Raw genomic sequence first — 18,279 nt, 5'->3', positions numbered from 1 at the left:
AAGTCCAGGCTGGAAGTATAGATCTGTGAGTTGTGAGCACAGCCGCTTCTTCAGATATAAGGATGAGATTTCCCAGAGAGAGGACAGAGGGTGAGAAGCGCGGCTCATCCTGGCAGGACCCTTGAACGTGGATACTTAATGGTTGGGCGAGGAGCCAAAGAAAAAGAGCTTCTGGCCGGGCGCGGTCCCTCACGCCTGTAATCCCAGCACTTTGGGAGGCCAAGGCGGGTGGATCATCTGAGGTCGGGAGTTCCGAGACCAGCCTGACCAACATGGAGAAACCCTGTCTCTACTGAAAATACAAAATTAGCCAGGTGTGGTGGCGCATGCCTGTAATCCCAGCTACTCGGGAGGCTGGGGCAGGAGAATCGCTTGAACTCGGGAGGCAGAAGTTGCAGTGAGCCGAGATTGCACCATTGCACTCCAGCCTCGGCAACAAGAGTGAAACTCCGTCTCAAAAAAAGAAAAAAGAGCTTCTGAGAGTGTGGACTGTGACATGGGATGGACATCAATACTCAGAATCAAGGGCCCTGGTAAGGCTGGAGACGCCAGGATGACCAGAATCCTCCACCAGCCATGGCCAGTTCAAAGCTCAGGTGAACTCAGAAGTTGTCTGCATAGAATTAGGAAAAGAACACCAGAGAGGTGGCATTGCCGGATCCAAGAGAGCTACACCCCAGGGCTGACTTTCTTGTTTACTTTTTTATGATGGAAATTGTCAAGCATATTACGAGTACAGAGGATAATATCATGAACTCCCACGTTCCTGCCCCCCACCTTCCACAAGCATCAACAGGCGGCCAACATTGTTCCATCTCTTCTTTGTCTCATGCTCCCACTCCACTGATTCAAACAAGTCTCAGATACCATATATCCCTCCAACCATAAATACTTCATTCAGGCCGGGCGTGGTGGCTCACGCCTGTAATCTCAGCACTTTGGGAGGCCGATGCAGGTGGATCACCTGAGGTCGGGAGTTCGAGACCAGCCTGCCCAACATGGCGAAATCCTGTCTCTACTAAAAATACAAATTAGCCAGTGGTGGTGGGTGCCTGTAATCCCAGCTACTCAGGAGGCTGAGGCAGGAGAATTGCTTGAACCCGGGAGGCAGAGGTTGCAGTGAGCCAAGATCGCGCCATTCCACTCCAGCCTGGGCAACAAGAGTGAAACTCCATCTCAAAAACAAAAACCAAACCAAAACAAAAAACTTCATTCATTTTCTCTAAAAGATAAGGACTATTTTTTAAATTATTACACCTAAAAACATGAACAGTAATTCCTTAATATCATCAAATGTCCAGTCCTCTGCTGACCTTTTAACCCTCAATGACTCCTAGTGGGTGCTGTTGACCCTGACCCATCAAATTCGTTACTACTTCTCCAGAGGAGTGATGAGGACGAGGGATAAGTAAAGCAGCAAACGAGTTTCCACATCTGCTTGAATCCTGGCCTTGTCATTCCTCCAAGTCTCTGTTTTCCCTGTAAAACCTAATTTCATTCAACAAATATTGAGGCACCTACTCTGTGCCTAACAGTCCCTAGCCTCAAAGAGAGACAGTGAGCCAGATGCTTAAGTCTTCAAAGAATGGGCCCAGGGATCTGCAATGAGGAGGGGCAAGTGCAGATGGCAGAGTATAATGACAGGAGCCTTGAAGGGGCCGGAGGGCTTTAGGGAGTCTGAGGGACAACGGGGTGTAAGGAAGACGCTTCCCGCCTTCAGAGGCTATGGAGTGTGGAATGTGAGGGAAGAAACAGTCACCACTTGAGAGGGGGTATGGGGGCACTCTCCTTCAGGGCAGCTGGGTTTGTGATTAGCACAAGAGGTTGAAGGGAATGCTCAGAGAAGAGGAATATTGGGAATTTGGCTGATGACTGCGGGAATTTGGCTGATGACTACCTGAGTTTCAGATGTAAAAGATTTGGAAGGTGGAGAAGGTTGACTGGATCAGAATAAGGGCTAGACAGAGCGAGCCATAAGTTCTTTTTAAAAAATTCATTTATTATTTTTCAAAAGATGGGGTTTCTATATGTTGCCCAGGTGGACTAAGCTCAAGTGATCCTCCTGCCTCAGCCTCCCAAGTAGTTGGGACTACAGGCACAGGGCACTGCATCCAGCTCACTTCTCAGCACCAGTAAATAGTGGCTGTTAACAGTTATTGGCCGGGCATGATGGCTCACACCTGTAATCCCAACACTTTGAGAGGCTGAGGCTGGTGGATCACAAGGTCAGGAGATAGAGACCATCCTGGCCAACATGGTGAAACCCCATCTCTACTACAAATACAAAAAATTAGCCAGGTGTGGTGGCAGGCACCTGTAGTCCCAGCTACTCAGATGACTGAGGCAGGAGAATCCCTTGAACCCGGGGGGCGGAGGTTGCAGTGAGCCAAGATCGTGCCACTGCACTCCAGCCTGGGCAACAGAGCAAGACACCATCTGAAAAAAAAAAACAAAAACATTTATGGTGGTCCGGGCACGGTGGCTCATGCCTGTAATCCCAGCACTTTGGGAGGCTGAGGCAGGTGGATCACCTGAGGTCAGGAGTTCAAAACCAGCCTGACCAACATGGTGAAACCCCCATCTCTACTAAAAATACAAAATTAGCTGGGTGTGGTGGTGCACACCTGTAGTCCCAGCTACTCAGGTGGCTGAGGCAGGAGAATCGCTTGAACCTGGGAGGCAGAGGTTGCAGTGAGCTGAGATCACACCACTGCACACCAGCCTGGGCAACAAGAGCGAAACCGTGTCTCAAAAATAAATAAATAAATAAAAAATAAACAGTTATGGTGAAGCTCAATGCTGACAAACGCAACAGAGAGGTCACTTGGGGACAAACTCTGATAAGGCTGCTGTCATTCAGCCCTTCATTCATTAAATCAAGCCTTTTACATCCAAGTTTTCTGGTGAGAGTCCTGGGGTTAGGAAAGGACCCTATCCCAGGTACAGTCTTCCCCAGAAGCCTCTTCTAGTAATTTTGAAATATATGACATTATTATTAACTATAGTTAAATGTGCTCACCATAAAAAATTGGTAAGTAGGTGAGGTTGGCTTGATTTAATTATTCCACAATGTATACATCTATCAAAACATCACATTCTACCCCAAAAATATGTACAATTCTTTCAATTAAAAAATTAGTTTTAATTATTATTATTTATTTTTTTGAGACAGAATCTCTCTCTGTTGCCCAGGCTGGAGTGCAGTGGCGCGATCTCGGCTCACTGCAACCTCTGCCTCCCGGGTTCAAGCGATTCTCCTGCCTCAGCCTCCTGAGTAGCTGGGATTACAGGCGCTACCATCACACCCAGCTAATTTTTGTATTTTTAGTAGAAACGGGGTTTCACCATGTTGGTCAGGCTGGTTTGAACTCCTGACCTCATGATCCACCCGCCTCAGCCTCCCAAAGTGCTGGGATTACAGGCGTGAGCCACCGTGCCTGGCCTATTTTTAATTTTCTAAAAAAGATTTGCCATCTCTCCGCAGGCCCCATGGCTTCTCTGATCTGGGAGGCAGGATTTCATCCGCCGCCCCCAGGCCTGGAGAGTAGATTGCATCAGGCCAGGGAGTGACTCAGCCACCCCTTGCTGTTGGACTTCAGTGACTCACACTGCCTGCCCGCAGGGTGTCTATAACCTAGGTGCTTCGTGACAAGAAGTGGCTTGAAATCTGTGGGACCAAGGTCCTTCCGCCAGCACTGAGGAGGGAGGTTGGGAAGCTTAACGGTTTTCCTGGGACGAGGAAAGGGGTATGAAGGTTCTTTTTTCCCTGTCTTGGGAAGGGAGGAGGATGAGCTGTGGCACTCCTAGAGCAGGGTCATCATTACCGTGTAGACACAACTGATTACCAGTATCTGCCTTCAGGTTTCCACAGTCACGGAGTATTGGAGAGTGGTGACGAAGAAGGCACCGAGCCCTGGAAGGGGCAGTAAAGGTTTGAGCAAAGGCCCAACTGATCACTTCATCTCTCCTTTCAGTCCTGGACGCACAATATCCAGCGAGAGAAAGAGTTTCTGCGGAAGCTGGTAAAAGCTCGCGTCATCACTGATCTAAGCAGTGGCATCTGAGTGGGCCCAGCACATGGCCATAGAGGCCCAGGCACCACCAGGAGCAGCAGCCAGCACCACCTACACAGGAGTCTTCAGACCCAGAGAAGGACGGTGCCAAGGGCCCCAGGGGCAGCAAGGCCTTGGTGGAGCAGCCAGAGCTGTGCCTGCTCAGCAGCCAGTCTCAGAGACCAGCACTCAGCCTCATTCAGCATGGGTCCTTGATGCCAGAGGGCCAGCAGGCTCCTGGCTGTGCCCAGCAGGCCCAGCATGCAGGCGGTGGGACACTGGGCAGCAAGGCTGCTGCCGGAATCACTTCTCCAATCAGTGTTTGGTGTATTATCATTTTGTGAATTTGGGTAGGGGGGAGGGTAGGGATAATTTATTTTTAAATAAGGTTGGAGATGTCAAGTTGGGTTCACTTGCCATGCAGGAAGAGGCCCACTAGAGGGCCCATCAGGCAGTGTTACCTGTTAGCTCCCCGTGGGGCAGGAGTGCCAGGACCAGCCTGTACCTTGCTGTGGGGCTGCAGGATGGTGGGCAGGATCTCAAGCCAGCCCCCTCCAGCTCATGACACTGTTTGGCCTTTCTTGGGGAGAAGGTGGGGTATTCCCAGTCACCAGCCCTAGCTGTCCCATAGGGAAACCCTGGAGCCATCCCTTCGGAGCCAACAAGACCGCCCCAGGGCTATAGCAGAAAGAACTTTAAAGCTCAGGAGGGTGACGCCCAGCTCCGCCTGCTGGGAAGAGCTCCCCTCCACAGCTGCAGCTGATTCATAGGACTACCGCAGGCCTGGACTCACCAACTTGCCACATGTTCTAGGTTTCAGCAACAAGACTGCCAGGTGGTTGGGTTCTGCCTTTAGCCTGGACCAAAGGGAAGTGAGGCCCAAGGACCTTACCCAAGCTGTGGCAGCCGTCCCAGGCCACCCCCATGGAAGCAATAAAGCTCTTCCCTGAGCCTGGCCTCTTTTTGCCTTCTCTGACTTTCCTGGAAGAAACAGGAACCTAAAGCCTCAGCAACTATGCCAAACCCTCGGGCCCTCTCTCCAGTCCACAGAGTCCTGGGTCCCTTTCACTTCTTGTGTCAATGCAGGACCTAGGTAGCCATCCAGAGGCCTCTGGAGCATCTCCTGTATCCTCTTTGCTTTGAGACCAGAGGTTTCAGGGCACACTCTTAGAGGAGACAGAGGCACAGGACTGGAGCCCTAGGACATTGCCTTGGGGTGCCACAGCCCCACCTCTGGAAGGACAGATATTCCTGCAAGCACAGGAAAGATAATACTGCTGAGCCCCTGCAGCAAGCAGAGGCTCACAGACCTACCCTACTACCGACACTCCGGTCCCTCTGGGAAGGACATGCCCCAGCCCCAATCATTAGCACAGAGGCACACCCTCTCCCTTCAGCCCTGCTCTAGGCATCCTCTGTCATACTTTAGAAAAGATGTCACGTCGCCTTCTTAAGAGTCCTAGAGTCTGATTCATGTCTTCCCCAGCATCCCCAGGCAGGCCTGAGAATGGACAGACCAGACTGTCGCCTGCACTTGAGGCCATGAAGTGAGCTTCCTGTCACACACTGCCACTGTGGCAGGCAGTAAGTGGGGTGGCCGGCTCCTGCTCCTCTCTCCTGCCCACCCCAATCCAAGACTCCAGGCAGCCCTGGGCTGCCCTCCCACTGGTGAGCCCTAAGGCTGGAGTCCCGGCCATCCCAGGGACCAGCAGCCTCCCACATGCTCCTTCCCACTGTGGCTGGCCTTAGGCAGAAGCCTCCTGGGCTGGGGGGGTAAGGGAGGCCCTGACTGAGGGACAGGTCAACCCAGAAACCCCCTCCATTTCTACCAGAAATAAGGCCACTACCATGCACATGTTCCTGCCTGGATGGTGCCCCGTGGAGTTGTACAGGGCATAGGCTGAATGCCCATAAGTGGTGTCCCTGGCTGAAAAAGCCCCAAGGCAGGTGCCCCAACTGAGCAGCTGGTTGTGGGAGGTGACAGAGCAGACTGCTCCCTGCTTGGCCTCCTATCCCAGGGGGCTCCTGGCACGCCTGCAGCAGCCCCACCACCTCCAGCAGCAGTTCTCTGTGGTCTGACTTCTAGTCCTCACCACCGCGGAAAATTACTTTCACACCAGCTATGGTTCTGAGCCCTGGCCATGCACCAGAATCACCTGTGCAATTTGAAAACTGCACATGTCCACCCTGAAAGTCTGATTTGGGTCTGGGTTGAGGCCCGGATGTGGGTAGTTTTTAAAGGTCCCTAGTGGTTCAGAAGCATAGCCAGGGTACAGCTGGTCCACACACATCCCCAGTACTCTCACCCCTGACCGCAGCTTCCAATTGCCAGTTGGTTGACAATTCTCAAATTGCCTTTGCCAGCGCAGCTCTCTCTGCTTCCCTCCAGGCTACAAATTCACCGGCTTCCTGAACATTTCCACTTGGATAATCCACAGGCCCTTCCAACTCAACATGTCCAACACTGAACTCATGAGCCCCTGCCTTTCCTCCCAGGAGCCGGGATGTACCCCTCCCCCAGATCACCCCGCCAAAGGCACACTTTTGCAGCGTCTACCTACCTCCTCACCCTATCCAGTCAGGCACCAATGAATTTTCAAAATTGCATGTTCCAGATTGGGGCCTGGCAGCCCCACGCTCCCCTCACGCCCTGCATCAGACCTCATCCTCTTTCCACAGCAGCCTCCACCTTTCTCTCCAACCCCATCCTCTTTACTACAGCCAGAGTCATCCACAAAAAATGCCTGTCTGATCACACCATTCCGCTCAAAACCCTCCCATGGTCCCCAGTGTTAGGATCTTTCCATCCATGTTACTCACCCGGCCCTCAACCCACCTGCCAAATTGCCATAATTAGGCATCTGAAATGCTGCCCTCCAGCTACCTACTTCAAGCCTCAGCTCAGATGTTCCTCCTCTGTGACCCCTGCCTTCAGCCCTCAGTACCCACTTCTGCCAACACTGCCCCTGCTGTGCCCCAGTGACCCCCGTGTTTGCAAGTGTGTCCGTACTCCAAGCCCTACGCAGCACAGGAGGTGAGCTGTGGGGAGACTAGAGCAGAGTCAGACCCTGAAAGCTGCGCAGAGGCTAAGCAACCCAACAAGGCAGGTGAACTGGCCGCTGAGAGAAGAATCGGGTGGAGCAGAGAGCAGCTGCTGCAGGGCAGACAGCCAGGACCCCCAAATCTGCACGTACCAGCAGTCAGCCGCCCCACGCAGGGACCGGCTTACCCCTCGCTCCCCGCCCTCACTCACTTTCTCCCGCCCTCGGCCCGGCCTCCCAGCTCTCTACTTCGCGTGTCTACAAACTCAACTCCCAGTTTCCGTGCCTCTCCACCGCTCGAGTTCTCTACTCTCCATATCCGAGGGGCCCCTCCCAGCATCTACCCCCCTCCCAACCTCGGGGGACCTAGCCAAGCTAGGGGGGACTGGATCCGACGGGTGGAGCAGCCAGGTGAGCCCCGAAAGGTGGGGCGGGGCAGGGGCGCTCCCAGCCCCACCCCGGGATCTGGTGACGCTGGGGCTGGAATTTGACACCGGACGGCTGCGGCGGCGGGCAGGAGGCTGCTGAGGGATGGAGTTGGGCCCGGCCCCCAGACAAGGCCCGGGGGCTCCGCCAGCAGCAGGTCCCTCGGGCCCCAGCCCTCGCTGCCACCCGGGCCTGGAGCCCCACACCCGAGGTAAGCCAGCCCACTTGCCTGTTTCTGGTCCCAGCCCTGGATGGACGCTCCTGGGCTGGGGGAGTGGACGGGACCACCCCCCTCCTCTCCTTTCTTGCATCCTCCCTCTCTTGGGCCCTCGGCACAGTTCTCCGCCCCTCCCAGCCCCTCAGTCCCTCTTGTCGCTTGTTGGACTGTGCTGGCCTTGCCGGCCCACTGTAATGTGAGGCTCCCGCTGCCGCTACAGGGTGCAGACTGGCTGCCAAGGCCACACTTTTGGCTAAAAGAGGCACTGCCAGGTGTACAGTCCTGGGCATGCGCCGTTTGAGCTTCGGGGGAAAGCCCAGCACTGGTCCCCGGAAAGGTGCCTAGAAGAACACGGTGCAGGACCCCGTGGTGAGTAGCGGGCTGGTGGATGGGGAGGCAAGGGCTAGAGAACCAAACGGCCCTAGACCACAAGGAGGTAGGAGGCAGGGCCTGAGCTGCCCTCAAGAGACCTGCTCCCGGGCTCCCCCTAGCGCAGAGGGCTCCTAAGGCTGCCCTGCCTGCCTTTCCCTCCATCACGGAGAACAGTCACTGGCCTGGCTCGGAGGCCCTGATTCCGCTTAGCCAAGAGGCGCACTCCAGGACCTGGAGGACAACCCCGGGAAGGCCTGGGTCTGTTCCACAGGTGTGCAGGCATTCTGTGTGCTAAAGGATGGGGATGAGGGTGGCAGCTGGGACCCAAGAGGAGGCTGGCTAATGAGGACTTACGAAGGCTCTGGGGCCCCAAAAGGGTGTTTGGGAGTGCTAGCAGTGGGAGCTCAGGAAGGCTGGCTGGGATCAGGAACGATGGCTCAAGGGGGAAACTTCTAGGAGCATGACTAGGCTGCCAGATCCATAGGAGGCTGGGAGGGGTACAGACCTAGACCAGCTCCCAGGGTGGCTCAGCTCTCAGAGACCAGGCTGGTATGGAAGCCTAGCTGGCCCTCCTGGGAGTGGCTCCGGCCTGAGTGTAGCTGAGGGGATGGAAAAGCCCACCCTGCTTGGAATCTGCAGGCTTGGCAGACTCTGCCCCCTTGTGGCCACAGGAAGCCATGGCCCAGGCCCCATGTTTTCAGAGGGCCCATTAGCGCCCACCATCCCCCGACTCTGTGGTCATCGAGGGACACCTATGGTCAGAGGAGAGAACTCAGGTGGCTCTGGGTCCAGAACACAGTTCACAGAGGGGCGAGGTGAAGCAGCTCTGGGTGGGCAGCACAGGCTGAGGCTTGGGGCTCACTATCATTAGATAACTCTTAGAGTGACCAGCTAGCACCCTAATTCTTCTCCAGCCCTCGGCTTCCTCTCCGGCAGCCTGGGGTGAAGGCCTCTGAAGGACCAAGTGTGTCCAGCTATAACTCCTTCCAGCCACTTCTGGCATCTCCAGACCTACAGCACAGAGCAGGAAGGTTCTGGGAAAAGAGGACTCCTCTCTCCCCTCCAGCTGTGTGACCTTGTAACCTTAGACAACCTCTGAACTTCTCTGAGCCTTGTTTGCTCATCTGGAAAAAGGGGATTAAACCATTTACTTCATGGAGTTGTGAAAGAATAGCTGCAAAGCACCTAACACATAGTAAGGTTCCCAGGGCAGCTACTTCTGCTGGGTTGAGTCTAGCTGTGTAGGCCCCTTGTTCCTCACCTGGAGAAACTGGGGTGGCAGGACGGCCCCCCCCAAAAGATAACTCATCTCTTAATTTGCAAGCTGCCTCAACAGGAGGGTGGGGGAACAGCTCAACAATGGCTGATGGGCGCTCCTGGTGTTGATAGAGATGGAACTTGGACTTGGAGGCCTCTCCACGCTGTCCCACTGCCCCTGGCCTAGGCGGCAGGTGAGTGGTTCTCCCAGTGACTCCTACCTGGTACTGAGGAAAGGCGGCTTGACTGGCGAGAGAGAGCAGGGCTTGGCTTGGGCAGCGGTTAGGTGTGGGAGGGAAAATGGTCAGGGAGGGACCAGGTGAATGGGAGGAGGAGCGGGACTTCTCTGAATGGTCGGTGCACTCAGGTGATTCCTCCCCTGGGCTCCCAGAGGCAGCAAACCCATTATCCTGGAACCTAGGCCCTTCCTGAGTTTCCCCTCCACACAGCTAGGAGCCCATGCCCGGCCTGATCTCAGCCCGAGGACAGCCCCTCCTTGAGGTCCTTCCTCCCCCAGCCCACCTGGGCGCCCTCTTTCTCCCTGAGGCTCCACTTGGTCTCTCCGCGCAGCCTGCCCTGTGGCCCACCCTGGCCGCTCTGGCTCTGCTGAGCAGCGTCGCAGAGGCCTCCCTGGGCTCCGCGCCCCGCAGCCCTGCCCCCCGCGAAGGCCCCGCGCCTGTCCTGGCGTCCCCCGCCGGCCACCTGCCGGGTAGGTGAGAGGGCGAGGGGGCGGGGCGGGGCTGGCCCGGGACACCGCGCGTGACTGGGTCTCATTCCAGGGGGACGCACGGCCCGCTGGTGCAGTGGAAGAGCCCGGCGGCCGCCGCCGCAGCCTTCTCGGCCCGCGCCCCCGCCGCCTGCACCCCCATCTGCTCTTCCCCGCGGGGGCCGCGCGGCGCGGGCTGGGGGCCCGGGCAGCCGCGCTCGGGCAGCGGGGGCGCGGGGCTGCCGCCTGCGCTCGCAGCTGGTGCCGGTGCGCGCGCTCGGCCTGGGCCACCGCTCCGACGAGCTGGTGCGTTTCCGCTTCTGCAGCGGCTCCTGCCGCCGCGCGCGCTCTCCACACGACCTCAGCCTGGCCAGCCTACTGGGCGCCGGGGCCCTGCGACCGCCCCCGGGCTCCCGGCCCGTCAGCCAGCCCTGCTGCCGACCCACGCGCTACGAAGCGGTCTCCTTCATGGACGTCAACAGCACCTGGAGAACCGTGGACCGCCTCTCGGCCACCGCCTGCGGCTGCCTGGGCTGAGGGCTCGCTCCAGGGCTTTGCAGACTGGACCCTTACCGGTGGCTCTTCCTGCCTGAGACCCTCCCGCAGAGTCCCACTAGCCAGCGGCCTCAGCCAGGGACGAAGGCCTTAAAGCTGAGAGGCCCCTGCCGGTGGGTGATGGACATCATCCCCGAACAGGTGAAGGGACAACTGACTAGCAGCCCCAGAGCCCTCACCCTGCGGATCCCAGCCTAAAAGACACCAGAGACCTCAGCTATGGAGCCCTTCGGACCCACTTCTCACAGACTCTGGCACTGGCCAGGCCTCGAACCTGGGACCCCTCCTCTGATGAACCCTACAGTGGCTGAGGCATCAGCCCCCCGCCCAGGCCCTGTAGGGACAGCATTTGAAGGACACATATTGCAGTTGCTTGGTTGAAAGTGCCTGTGCTGGAACTGGCCTGTACTCACTCGTGGGAGCTGGCCCCTATTTATTATTTCTAAGTTATTTATTTACTTCTGTGGCTTGTCAGATCCTTTCCTGGGCAGTAGGGGGTTGGGGAGAAGAGGCTGGATGGAGATCATGCCTTGCTGATCGCACTCACACACCTCAGGCTGACTCAGCAATCACAGACCTGGCCTGGATCTTCGGCCCCCACCCAGCAGCTCCGGGATGGGAGGCATGGAACACAGGCAGGGGCAGGGCGGGCAGCAAGGGTGCAGTCACTAGTCCTGGCAGGCTGCTCACTTGGGCCTGGGCTTACCTCTGGGGAAAGAGACTACAGAGGCTTCTGTGGAGAAAGCCCTGTCTCTGTGACCTCTGGCATCTTTGTGGCCCCCGCTTAGTGGGTAAAGACACAGAGAAGCACCCATTGCCCCACCCCACTGTCATTGATCAGTGTCTCACCATCCAGGGAATTGTCTTGAGGGTGCCTTGTCAGATATACACATGCCTCTGCTTGCAGACAGGCCAGCATGGTTAACTCACTATCCACATTCCATGAAGCAGCCCAGGGCATGAGGGCATCTGAAAAAAACCGAGGGTTGGTAGAGGGTGCGGTGGGGTGCTGGCTCCGGTGAGCAAAGCACAGAGCTCCATGGGGATAAGGAGGCAGGAAAAGATAAGGGCCCCAGCAGGATCTGCATCTTGGGTGATGAACAAGGATATTCATTAATTCAAACAAATATTTATTAAGCACCTATTATATGTCAGATACTGATTATATGACAGATGCCAAGGATACAGAAGTGAAACAGACATGATCCCTGCCCTTGAGAAGCTTCAACCAGGAGAGACAGACAATAAGTAAGCAATTACAGTAATAATTATTTAAATTCAATTTGGCAAATGGTACGAAAAGGACAGGAAGCTAAGAAGTCCACACCTTCGTGGGGAAGAAAGGAGAAGTTACTGCTGACTCTGGCCTCTCATACCACCCCCAAGTCACCTCCAAAAGGCCAGGGCTATCCCTAAGCTTTTCTGGATATCCTTTGAAACCTTGTTTCCCATGTCCTATGCATTTGTACTGGGGAGGCCTCTATGATTTTTCTTTTTTGGAAATGAGATGGGGGCATGGATTTGGAAAGGATGCTAAGTCTGAGGAACTGTGGGACATCCAGAGGGGTTGTCAGGAGGCAGTGGGATCTGCTGGTCTAGAGCTGCCGAGGGGGGGTCTGGGCTGGATTGATGTGACAGCTGTCAGCACAGAGGCAGGAGCTGCAGCCGGGGGTGAGTGAGGGTACCATGAGAGATGGAGAGGGTCGAGGGCGAGATCCCTCAGGCATTTGACGCTGCTGAGAGAAATTCCTTCCAATCCGCCTGTGTGCCTTCCTGCTTTGGCACAGATGCCCCCTTCACCCAGGCTAGAGTGAGGAGCTGGCAAGAGCCCTCTGAAGGCTGTGCCCATTCTGGGTCAAGGAGGAGAAACATGTGTGTGCTCCCACTCTTCTGCATTGACTGCCCCAGTTCTAGATGCTCCAAAAATTTCGATGCCTTTGCTCCCTTCAAACACCCTGTTGGCCCCTCTGCCTCCAAACGGATTCGGGATCCTTAGTTCCACCTTCCCTCCTGCAAAGAAAATGGCCCCAGGGCCATACAGTTTACAGAGGGCTGGCTGCAGGCAGAGAAGGACATTCTGTCAATTCCAGGGTTATTGGGGCCAGGCAGCCCCCTGCTGGTGAGACTTTAAAGCCTAGCCTAGTCCCCAAACCCTGCCACTCAGTAGACACGGCTGCTCCAGAGCCAGTAAAGGAGACCGACTGAAGCCATCTCTGACAATGCTCACGGTGAGAGGGCCACAGCCCAAGCCAAAGGTGCTGGCTGTCAACATTCCCCAGGCTGCCAGCCTTTGAGGGAACAGGGCTCACCCCAGCTGGAGGCTGCGTTCTGGGCCCCAGACAGCTTGTGCTCAACATCTCAGAGTCCGGAACAAGACAGCAACAGCTCCAAGAACACATTCCCATATGAATTAGCCTCAGTTTGCAACTCAGGACAACCCAAATCAAAAGGAAGACAGTGAAGGAGGGAAGGAGGGGAGGGAGGGAAAGAGGGGAGGGAGGGAGGGAGGGAGGGGGAGGGAGGGAGAGAGGGAAGGAAGGAAGGGGAAAGAGAGAGAGAAAGCAAGAAGCAAACAAGAAAGAAAAGGTTGTTTTCCCCAAAGGAAACAGGCTGCAGAGCTGTACCTCTGTTTACCACATAGTAGCTATGACCTGTCACCAGGTGGCACATTGTAGCTCCTGGGGCCACAGGTGACTCTGGTTAATACTAAAGCCAAAGGCCATTTAGTCCTTTGAAGTCTCAGAAGCATTCGATAGTGTCAGTCCTCCTTGAAAACCTGTCTTCCCGTGACTCTCTTGGTCCAATACTCTCCGGGTTCTCCTTCCATTCCTCCAGAGGCTTGTTCTCAGACGACTTCTGAGTTCCTCTTCCTCTCTCTGCCTCTCATGTTCCTCAGAGCTCTGATACCGACTCTCTCTCCTCCTCCCATTCTACTCTCTCCCTGAGCAGCACTGTCTACTCCCGTGGTTTCAGTTACCACCTCCATGCTAACCATGCTCACATTTTATCTCCAGCCTAGAACATTCACCTGAGCCCCAAGTCTGTAATTCCAATACCTCTATCTGTATATCCTGGGAGACATCAAGCTTAACATATCCATACTGGATATCTTCCGTTTGCTCCTTCAGATCTGCTGTCCACCCTTCTCCAGCCTGCTCTGCTCCTCACATCAATAAGCTTCCCTGCTGTCCAGCTTCCAGACCCTCCCCAGTGTTCCCTGCTCAGTGAGTGCAACAACCTCATCCAGTGACACAGCCAGAAACTTGGGCAATCTCCTAGGCTCCTTAAGCTCTGTCATGTCCCTTAAGCATTGGTCACCAAATCCTTAGATCCTGCAGATCCATCCCCTTTCCCTATCCCCAGTGCTATTCTGCTGAAGCCTTCATAATTTTTTGGATGGTTTATTGCTCATCCTCCTACCTGGTCTCACTGTCTCCAGTCACAACTCCCTCCAACCATTCTCAGCACTGCAGCCAGATAAGTTGCCTTCTCTTCATATTAACCGAGCATGAACTGTCGTGCACTGGGCTAGTTTCAGGGATTCAGAGACCAGTGAGAAACATGTTTTGCCATCACGGAAACTATACTTGGAGATGGAAGTAGGGGTAGGGTAGCAAATAAAAGTAAAAGACATCCTGTTAAATTTGGATTTCAGGCCCTGCGTAGTGACTCATGCCTGTAATCCCAGCACTTTGGGAGGCTGAGGTGGGCGGATCATGAGGTCAAGAGAGTGAGACCACCCTGGCCAACATGGTAAAACCCGGTCTCTACTAAAAATCTAAAAATTAGCTGGGCGTGGTGACACGCACCTGTAGTCCCAGCTACTTGGGAGGCTGAGGCAGGAGAATCGCTTGAACCCGGGAGGCGGAGGTTGCAGTGAGCCAAGATTGTGCCACTGCACTCTAGCCTGGCGACAAAGTGAGACTCCGTCTCAAAAAATAAAATGGATTTCAGGTAAACAATAAATACACTTTTTTTTTTTTTTTTTTTTTTTAGATAGGGTCTTGCTGTGTCCCTCGGGCTGGAGTGCAGTGGTGTGAACTCGGTTCACTGCAACCTCCACCTCCTGGGCTCAAGCGATCCTCTCACCTTAGCCTCCTAACTAGCTAAGACTACAGGCGCATTCTACCACGACTGGCTAATTTTTTAATTTTTTTTATTTTTATTTTTTTGGTAGAGATGGGCTCTTGCTATGTTACCCAGGCTGGTCTCAAACTCCTGAGTTCAAGAGATCCTCCCACACTGGCCTCCCAAAGTGCTCGGATTACAGGTGCGAGTCACCATGCCTGGCCTAAATACTTGTTTTTAGTATGTCCAATGCAATAATTGAGACATACTTATACAAAAAATTTGGCTGGGCATGGTGGCTCACCCCTGTAATCCCAGCACTTTGGGAGGCTGAAACAGGTGGATCGCTAGTGCTCAGGAATTCAAGATCAGCCTGGGCAACATAGTGAAACCCTGTCTCTACCAAAAATACAAAAACTTAGCCAGGTGTGGTGACGTGCATCGGTGGTCCAGCTACTTGGGAGGCTGAGGTGGAAGGATTGCTTGAGCCCAAAAGCGTACCACTGCACTCCAACCTGGGTGACAGAATAAGACTCTATCTCAAAAAAAAAAAAAACAAAAAATGGCTGGGAGCAGTGGCTCACGCCTGTAATCCCAGCACTTTAGGAGGCCGAGGTGGGCAGATCACGAGGTCAGAAGATCAAGACCATCCTGGCTAACATGGTGAAACCCTGTCTCTACTAAAAATAGAAAAAATTAGCTGGGCGTGGTGATGGGCACCTGTAGTCCCAGCTACTCAGGAGAATGGTGTGAACCTGGGAGGCGGAGCTTGCAGTGAGCTGAGATCGTGCCACTGCACTCCAGCCTAGGCGACAGAGTGAGACTCCATCTCAAAAAAAAAAAAAAAATTGTTGTTTATCTGATATTCAAAATTAAATAGATGGCCAGGTGCGGTGGCTCATGCCTGTAATCCCAGCACTTTGGGAGGCCGAGGTGGGTGGATCACGAGGTCAGCAGTTGGAGACCAGCTTGGCCAATATGGTGAAACCCTGTCTCTACTAAAAATACAAAATTAGCCGGGGATGGTGGTGCACACCTGTAGTCCCAGTTACTCAGGAGGCAGAAGAATTGCTTGAACCTGGGAGGCAGAGGTTGCAGTGAGCCGTGACACTGAACTCTAGCCTGGGTGACAGAGCAAGACTCCATCTCAAAAAAAAATAAATAAATAAGTGTCCTGATTTTTTTCTGGCAACCCTAGGTGGGGGTAAACAAGTACCCCAGTAGAAGTATGACTGAGGTTATAGGTATGTGTGTCAAGGAGGGGGCAGATTCTACAATCACAAAGGAAGAGGAATCAGTTTTTTCCTGGATAGACGCAGAAGAGGAAAAGTCTTTGTGGAAAAGGTGGTAGTTGAACTGAGTCTTGAAAAATGAGTTTGTTTGCACAGGGTGGATTATAGGGTGGATGAGAGGCATGGAACACGAACTGGTTATTGCTGATTGCCTTTACTTCCTCTCACTTCTAAATGTACACTGTTCATTGTGGCCATGTCCTGTCCTGCACGGTGTGGTTCTCAGCCCTGGACAGGAATGGAGTGGAGAGGTGAGGGCCTCTTCCTTGGGCTCTCCATCACAGCCTGAAGACTCTACTAGTCCTATATTCTTTAGATTTTTATTTGTTTATTTCTTTATTTATTTACTTCTTACTAGCCAGTTCATCACGGCTTCAATTCCCTGTTACACTTCAAAATGCTTATGTTGAACTTTCCCTGCCTGCTGACTGTGTGATGTCTCTCTCCTGATGGCATCCAGAATGACACAGAGCCTTCTCAACAGAGGAAGTAGCATGAACAAAGACAGGGAAGTGTGAAACAGCCTGGTGCGCTCCCAGGATTGCCAGCAACTTCAGGTGGACTTGGGGAGGGTCCTCATCAAGACAAAAGACTGGAGAGGTCACAAAGGGCTTTGAATGTTATACCGAGAAGCTCAGCCTTCGCTCTGAAAGGAGCCACTAAAGGGTTTAAAGTGGGCTTGGTTAGAGATGTGTTTCAGATGGATCACTTGCTACTGTGTCTAGTATGGATGGAAGAGGCAAGGTAGGAGCCAGCTAGAGCTGCCATAGTTAGAGCCGTTCAGGCAACAAGCACAGGTACCTTGAGTTAGGGCAGAAGCAAATGTGCAAGGACAGAAGAGATGTGAGGGACAATAAGAGAGGTGAGGGCTGGATGAGAGATGGTTTCCAGGTGTCTAGCTTGGGGGACTGGTACAGAACACAGGGGATGTAGTATTTTAGCATGTGATCGGGGTAAGATGTGGGGAAAATGTGAGTTCAGTTTTGTACATGTTCAACTTCGGGTGCCTGTGGCAACTTCAGAGGGCCAGGAGGCAGCTAAATATGCAGGTTTGAAACCCAGGACAGTCTGGGCTGGAGAAATCCAAGGAGTCACAGCTTGAAGCCAGGGGAGTGGTGAGATAATGAGGCATAAGACAAGAAGTGGAGACTAAGGAGAACCAACATTTAAGGAACAGGTGGAGGAACAGGGATGGGCCAGTGAAGGAAACCAAAAAGGAGTAGTCAGAGTGTCAGGAAAAACAAAACCAAACAGAAGAGCTGAGGGACTGGTCAATAGGGCCAGATGCAGCACAAAAATCAAGCTGCATCAGAACCGAAAACTGCCTGTCAGGTTTTCTTGCAACATGGTGGCCTAAGGACTTGGGCTAAACTTCCTCCTGAAAACAACTTTAAATACTAGACTCTATCTATCTTTAAAATTAAATGCATCCATAAGCTAGCAAAAATGTAAGAAACACACTGAGGCCAAAAAAGTAAATGCAAGCAAGAAGCTACAAAGGTAAGCAAAGCTCTGTCATTGGCTTTCATCTTGAGGGCAGTTGCCGAACCCAGTGAACCTGATCATTGGTTTTCAAGGGGTCTCTGAGCTTATGAGAAAGACAAAGCCCAGGGCCCCCTCACCATGGGGAGTCTATTTAGAAACTTCTCCATAAGGCCAGGACCTCAAAGGCCAGTGTATGCCTACACCGTGAAGGTGAATTAGAAAGAAACCTGCCCCTGTCTGACCTAACCTCTCTCCCTCAAACCAGGGGACTACAAAGAAAACTGCCTACATCCAACCTTGGTACTAAGAAAGGGGAATAATCTCCCCCTGAGAATTCTTTTTTTTCTTCTTCTTTTTTTTTTTTTTGAGACAGAGTCTCGCTCTGTTGCCTGGGCTGGAGTGCAATGGCGCGATCTCAGCTCACTGCAACCTCCACCTCCCAGGTTCAAGAGATTCTCCTGCCTCAGCTTCCCAAGTAGCCGGGACTACAGGTGCCCGCCACCACACCAGGCTAACTTTTGTATTTTTAGTAGAGACAGGGTTTCACCGTGTTAGCCAGGCTGGTCTCGAACTCCTGACCTCGTGATCCACCCACCTCAGCCTCCCAAAGTGCTGGTGGCGCTAGCCACTGCGCCCGGCCTTCCCCTGAGAATTCTTAACTACAGGCAGGCAGTCGTCTGGTTTTGCAGACCAAATTCACATGATTTTGGTAGGCTGAAAAACTTCAAAGTCATCATTTAATTTGACACGAACATGGATTGGTAGTGGTTCCAGGTGACCAACAAAAGCTCCCTCTCCCGCTCTGCTG

At 53.6% G+C, this 18,279-nt stretch overlaps 2 protein-coding genes across 6 annotated transcripts in view; both read left to right on the top strand.

The window, feature by feature from the left end:
- Positions 1 to 5,002, top strand: part of ST3GAL3 (ST3 beta-galactoside alpha-2,3-sialyltransferase 3) — a 226,552-nt gene extending 221,550 nt beyond the window's left edge. The window contains 1 exon segment of the mRNA XM_055346904.2: positions 3,975 to 5,002. Coding sequence (XP_055202879.2) covers positions 3,975 to 4,064 — 90 coding nt within the window. The 3' untranslated portion in view covers positions 4,065 to 5,002.
- Positions 5,003 to 6,431: 1,429 nt separating this feature from the next.
- On the top strand, positions 6,432 to 11,084 carry ARTN (artemin). 5 transcript variants are annotated; one of them, XM_055346923.2, is made up of 5 exons: positions 6,432 to 7,730; positions 7,957 to 8,105; positions 9,498 to 9,559; positions 9,936 to 10,074; positions 10,145 to 11,084. In XM_055346923.2, the coding sequence occupies exons 3-5, from the start codon at positions 9,500 to 9,502 to the stop codon at positions 10,606 to 10,608; spliced, it is 663 nt and encodes a 220-aa protein (XP_055202898.1). In that variant the 5' UTR covers positions 6,432 to 7,730; positions 7,957 to 8,105; positions 9,498 to 9,499; the 3' UTR covers positions 10,609 to 11,084. The 5 variants fall into 5 exon arrangements, with proteins under 5 accessions (XP_055202898.1, XP_055202885.1, XP_004025685.1 ...); XM_055346910.2 differs by having other exon boundaries at positions 9,912 to 10,074; XM_004025636.4 differs by having other exon boundaries at positions 9,433 to 9,559.
- The last annotated feature ends 7,195 nt before the right edge of the window (positions 11,085 to 18,279 follow it).

Source organism: Gorilla gorilla, chromosome 1 (genome assembly GCF_029281585.2).
Source record: "Gorilla gorilla gorilla isolate KB3781 chromosome 1, NHGRI_mGorGor1-v2.1_pri, whole genome shotgun sequence".
In the NCBI taxonomy this organism is placed as follows: domain Eukaryota; kingdom Metazoa; phylum Chordata; class Mammalia; order Primates; family Hominidae; genus Gorilla; species Gorilla gorilla.
The sequence above is the reverse complement of the archived record's forward strand: the minus strand, read 5'-3'. Positions and strand labels throughout refer to the sequence as shown.

Coding starts and splice junctions, on each gene's coding strand:
- ARTN (XM_063699476.1), top strand. CDS start 9,825: ATGCCCGGCCTGATCTCAGCCCGAGGACAGCCCCTCCTTGAGGTCCTT. Junction 10,075..10,144: donor CCCCGCCGGCCACCTGCCGG/GTAGGTGAGAGG, acceptor GTCTCATTCCAG/GGGGACGCACGGCCCGCTGG.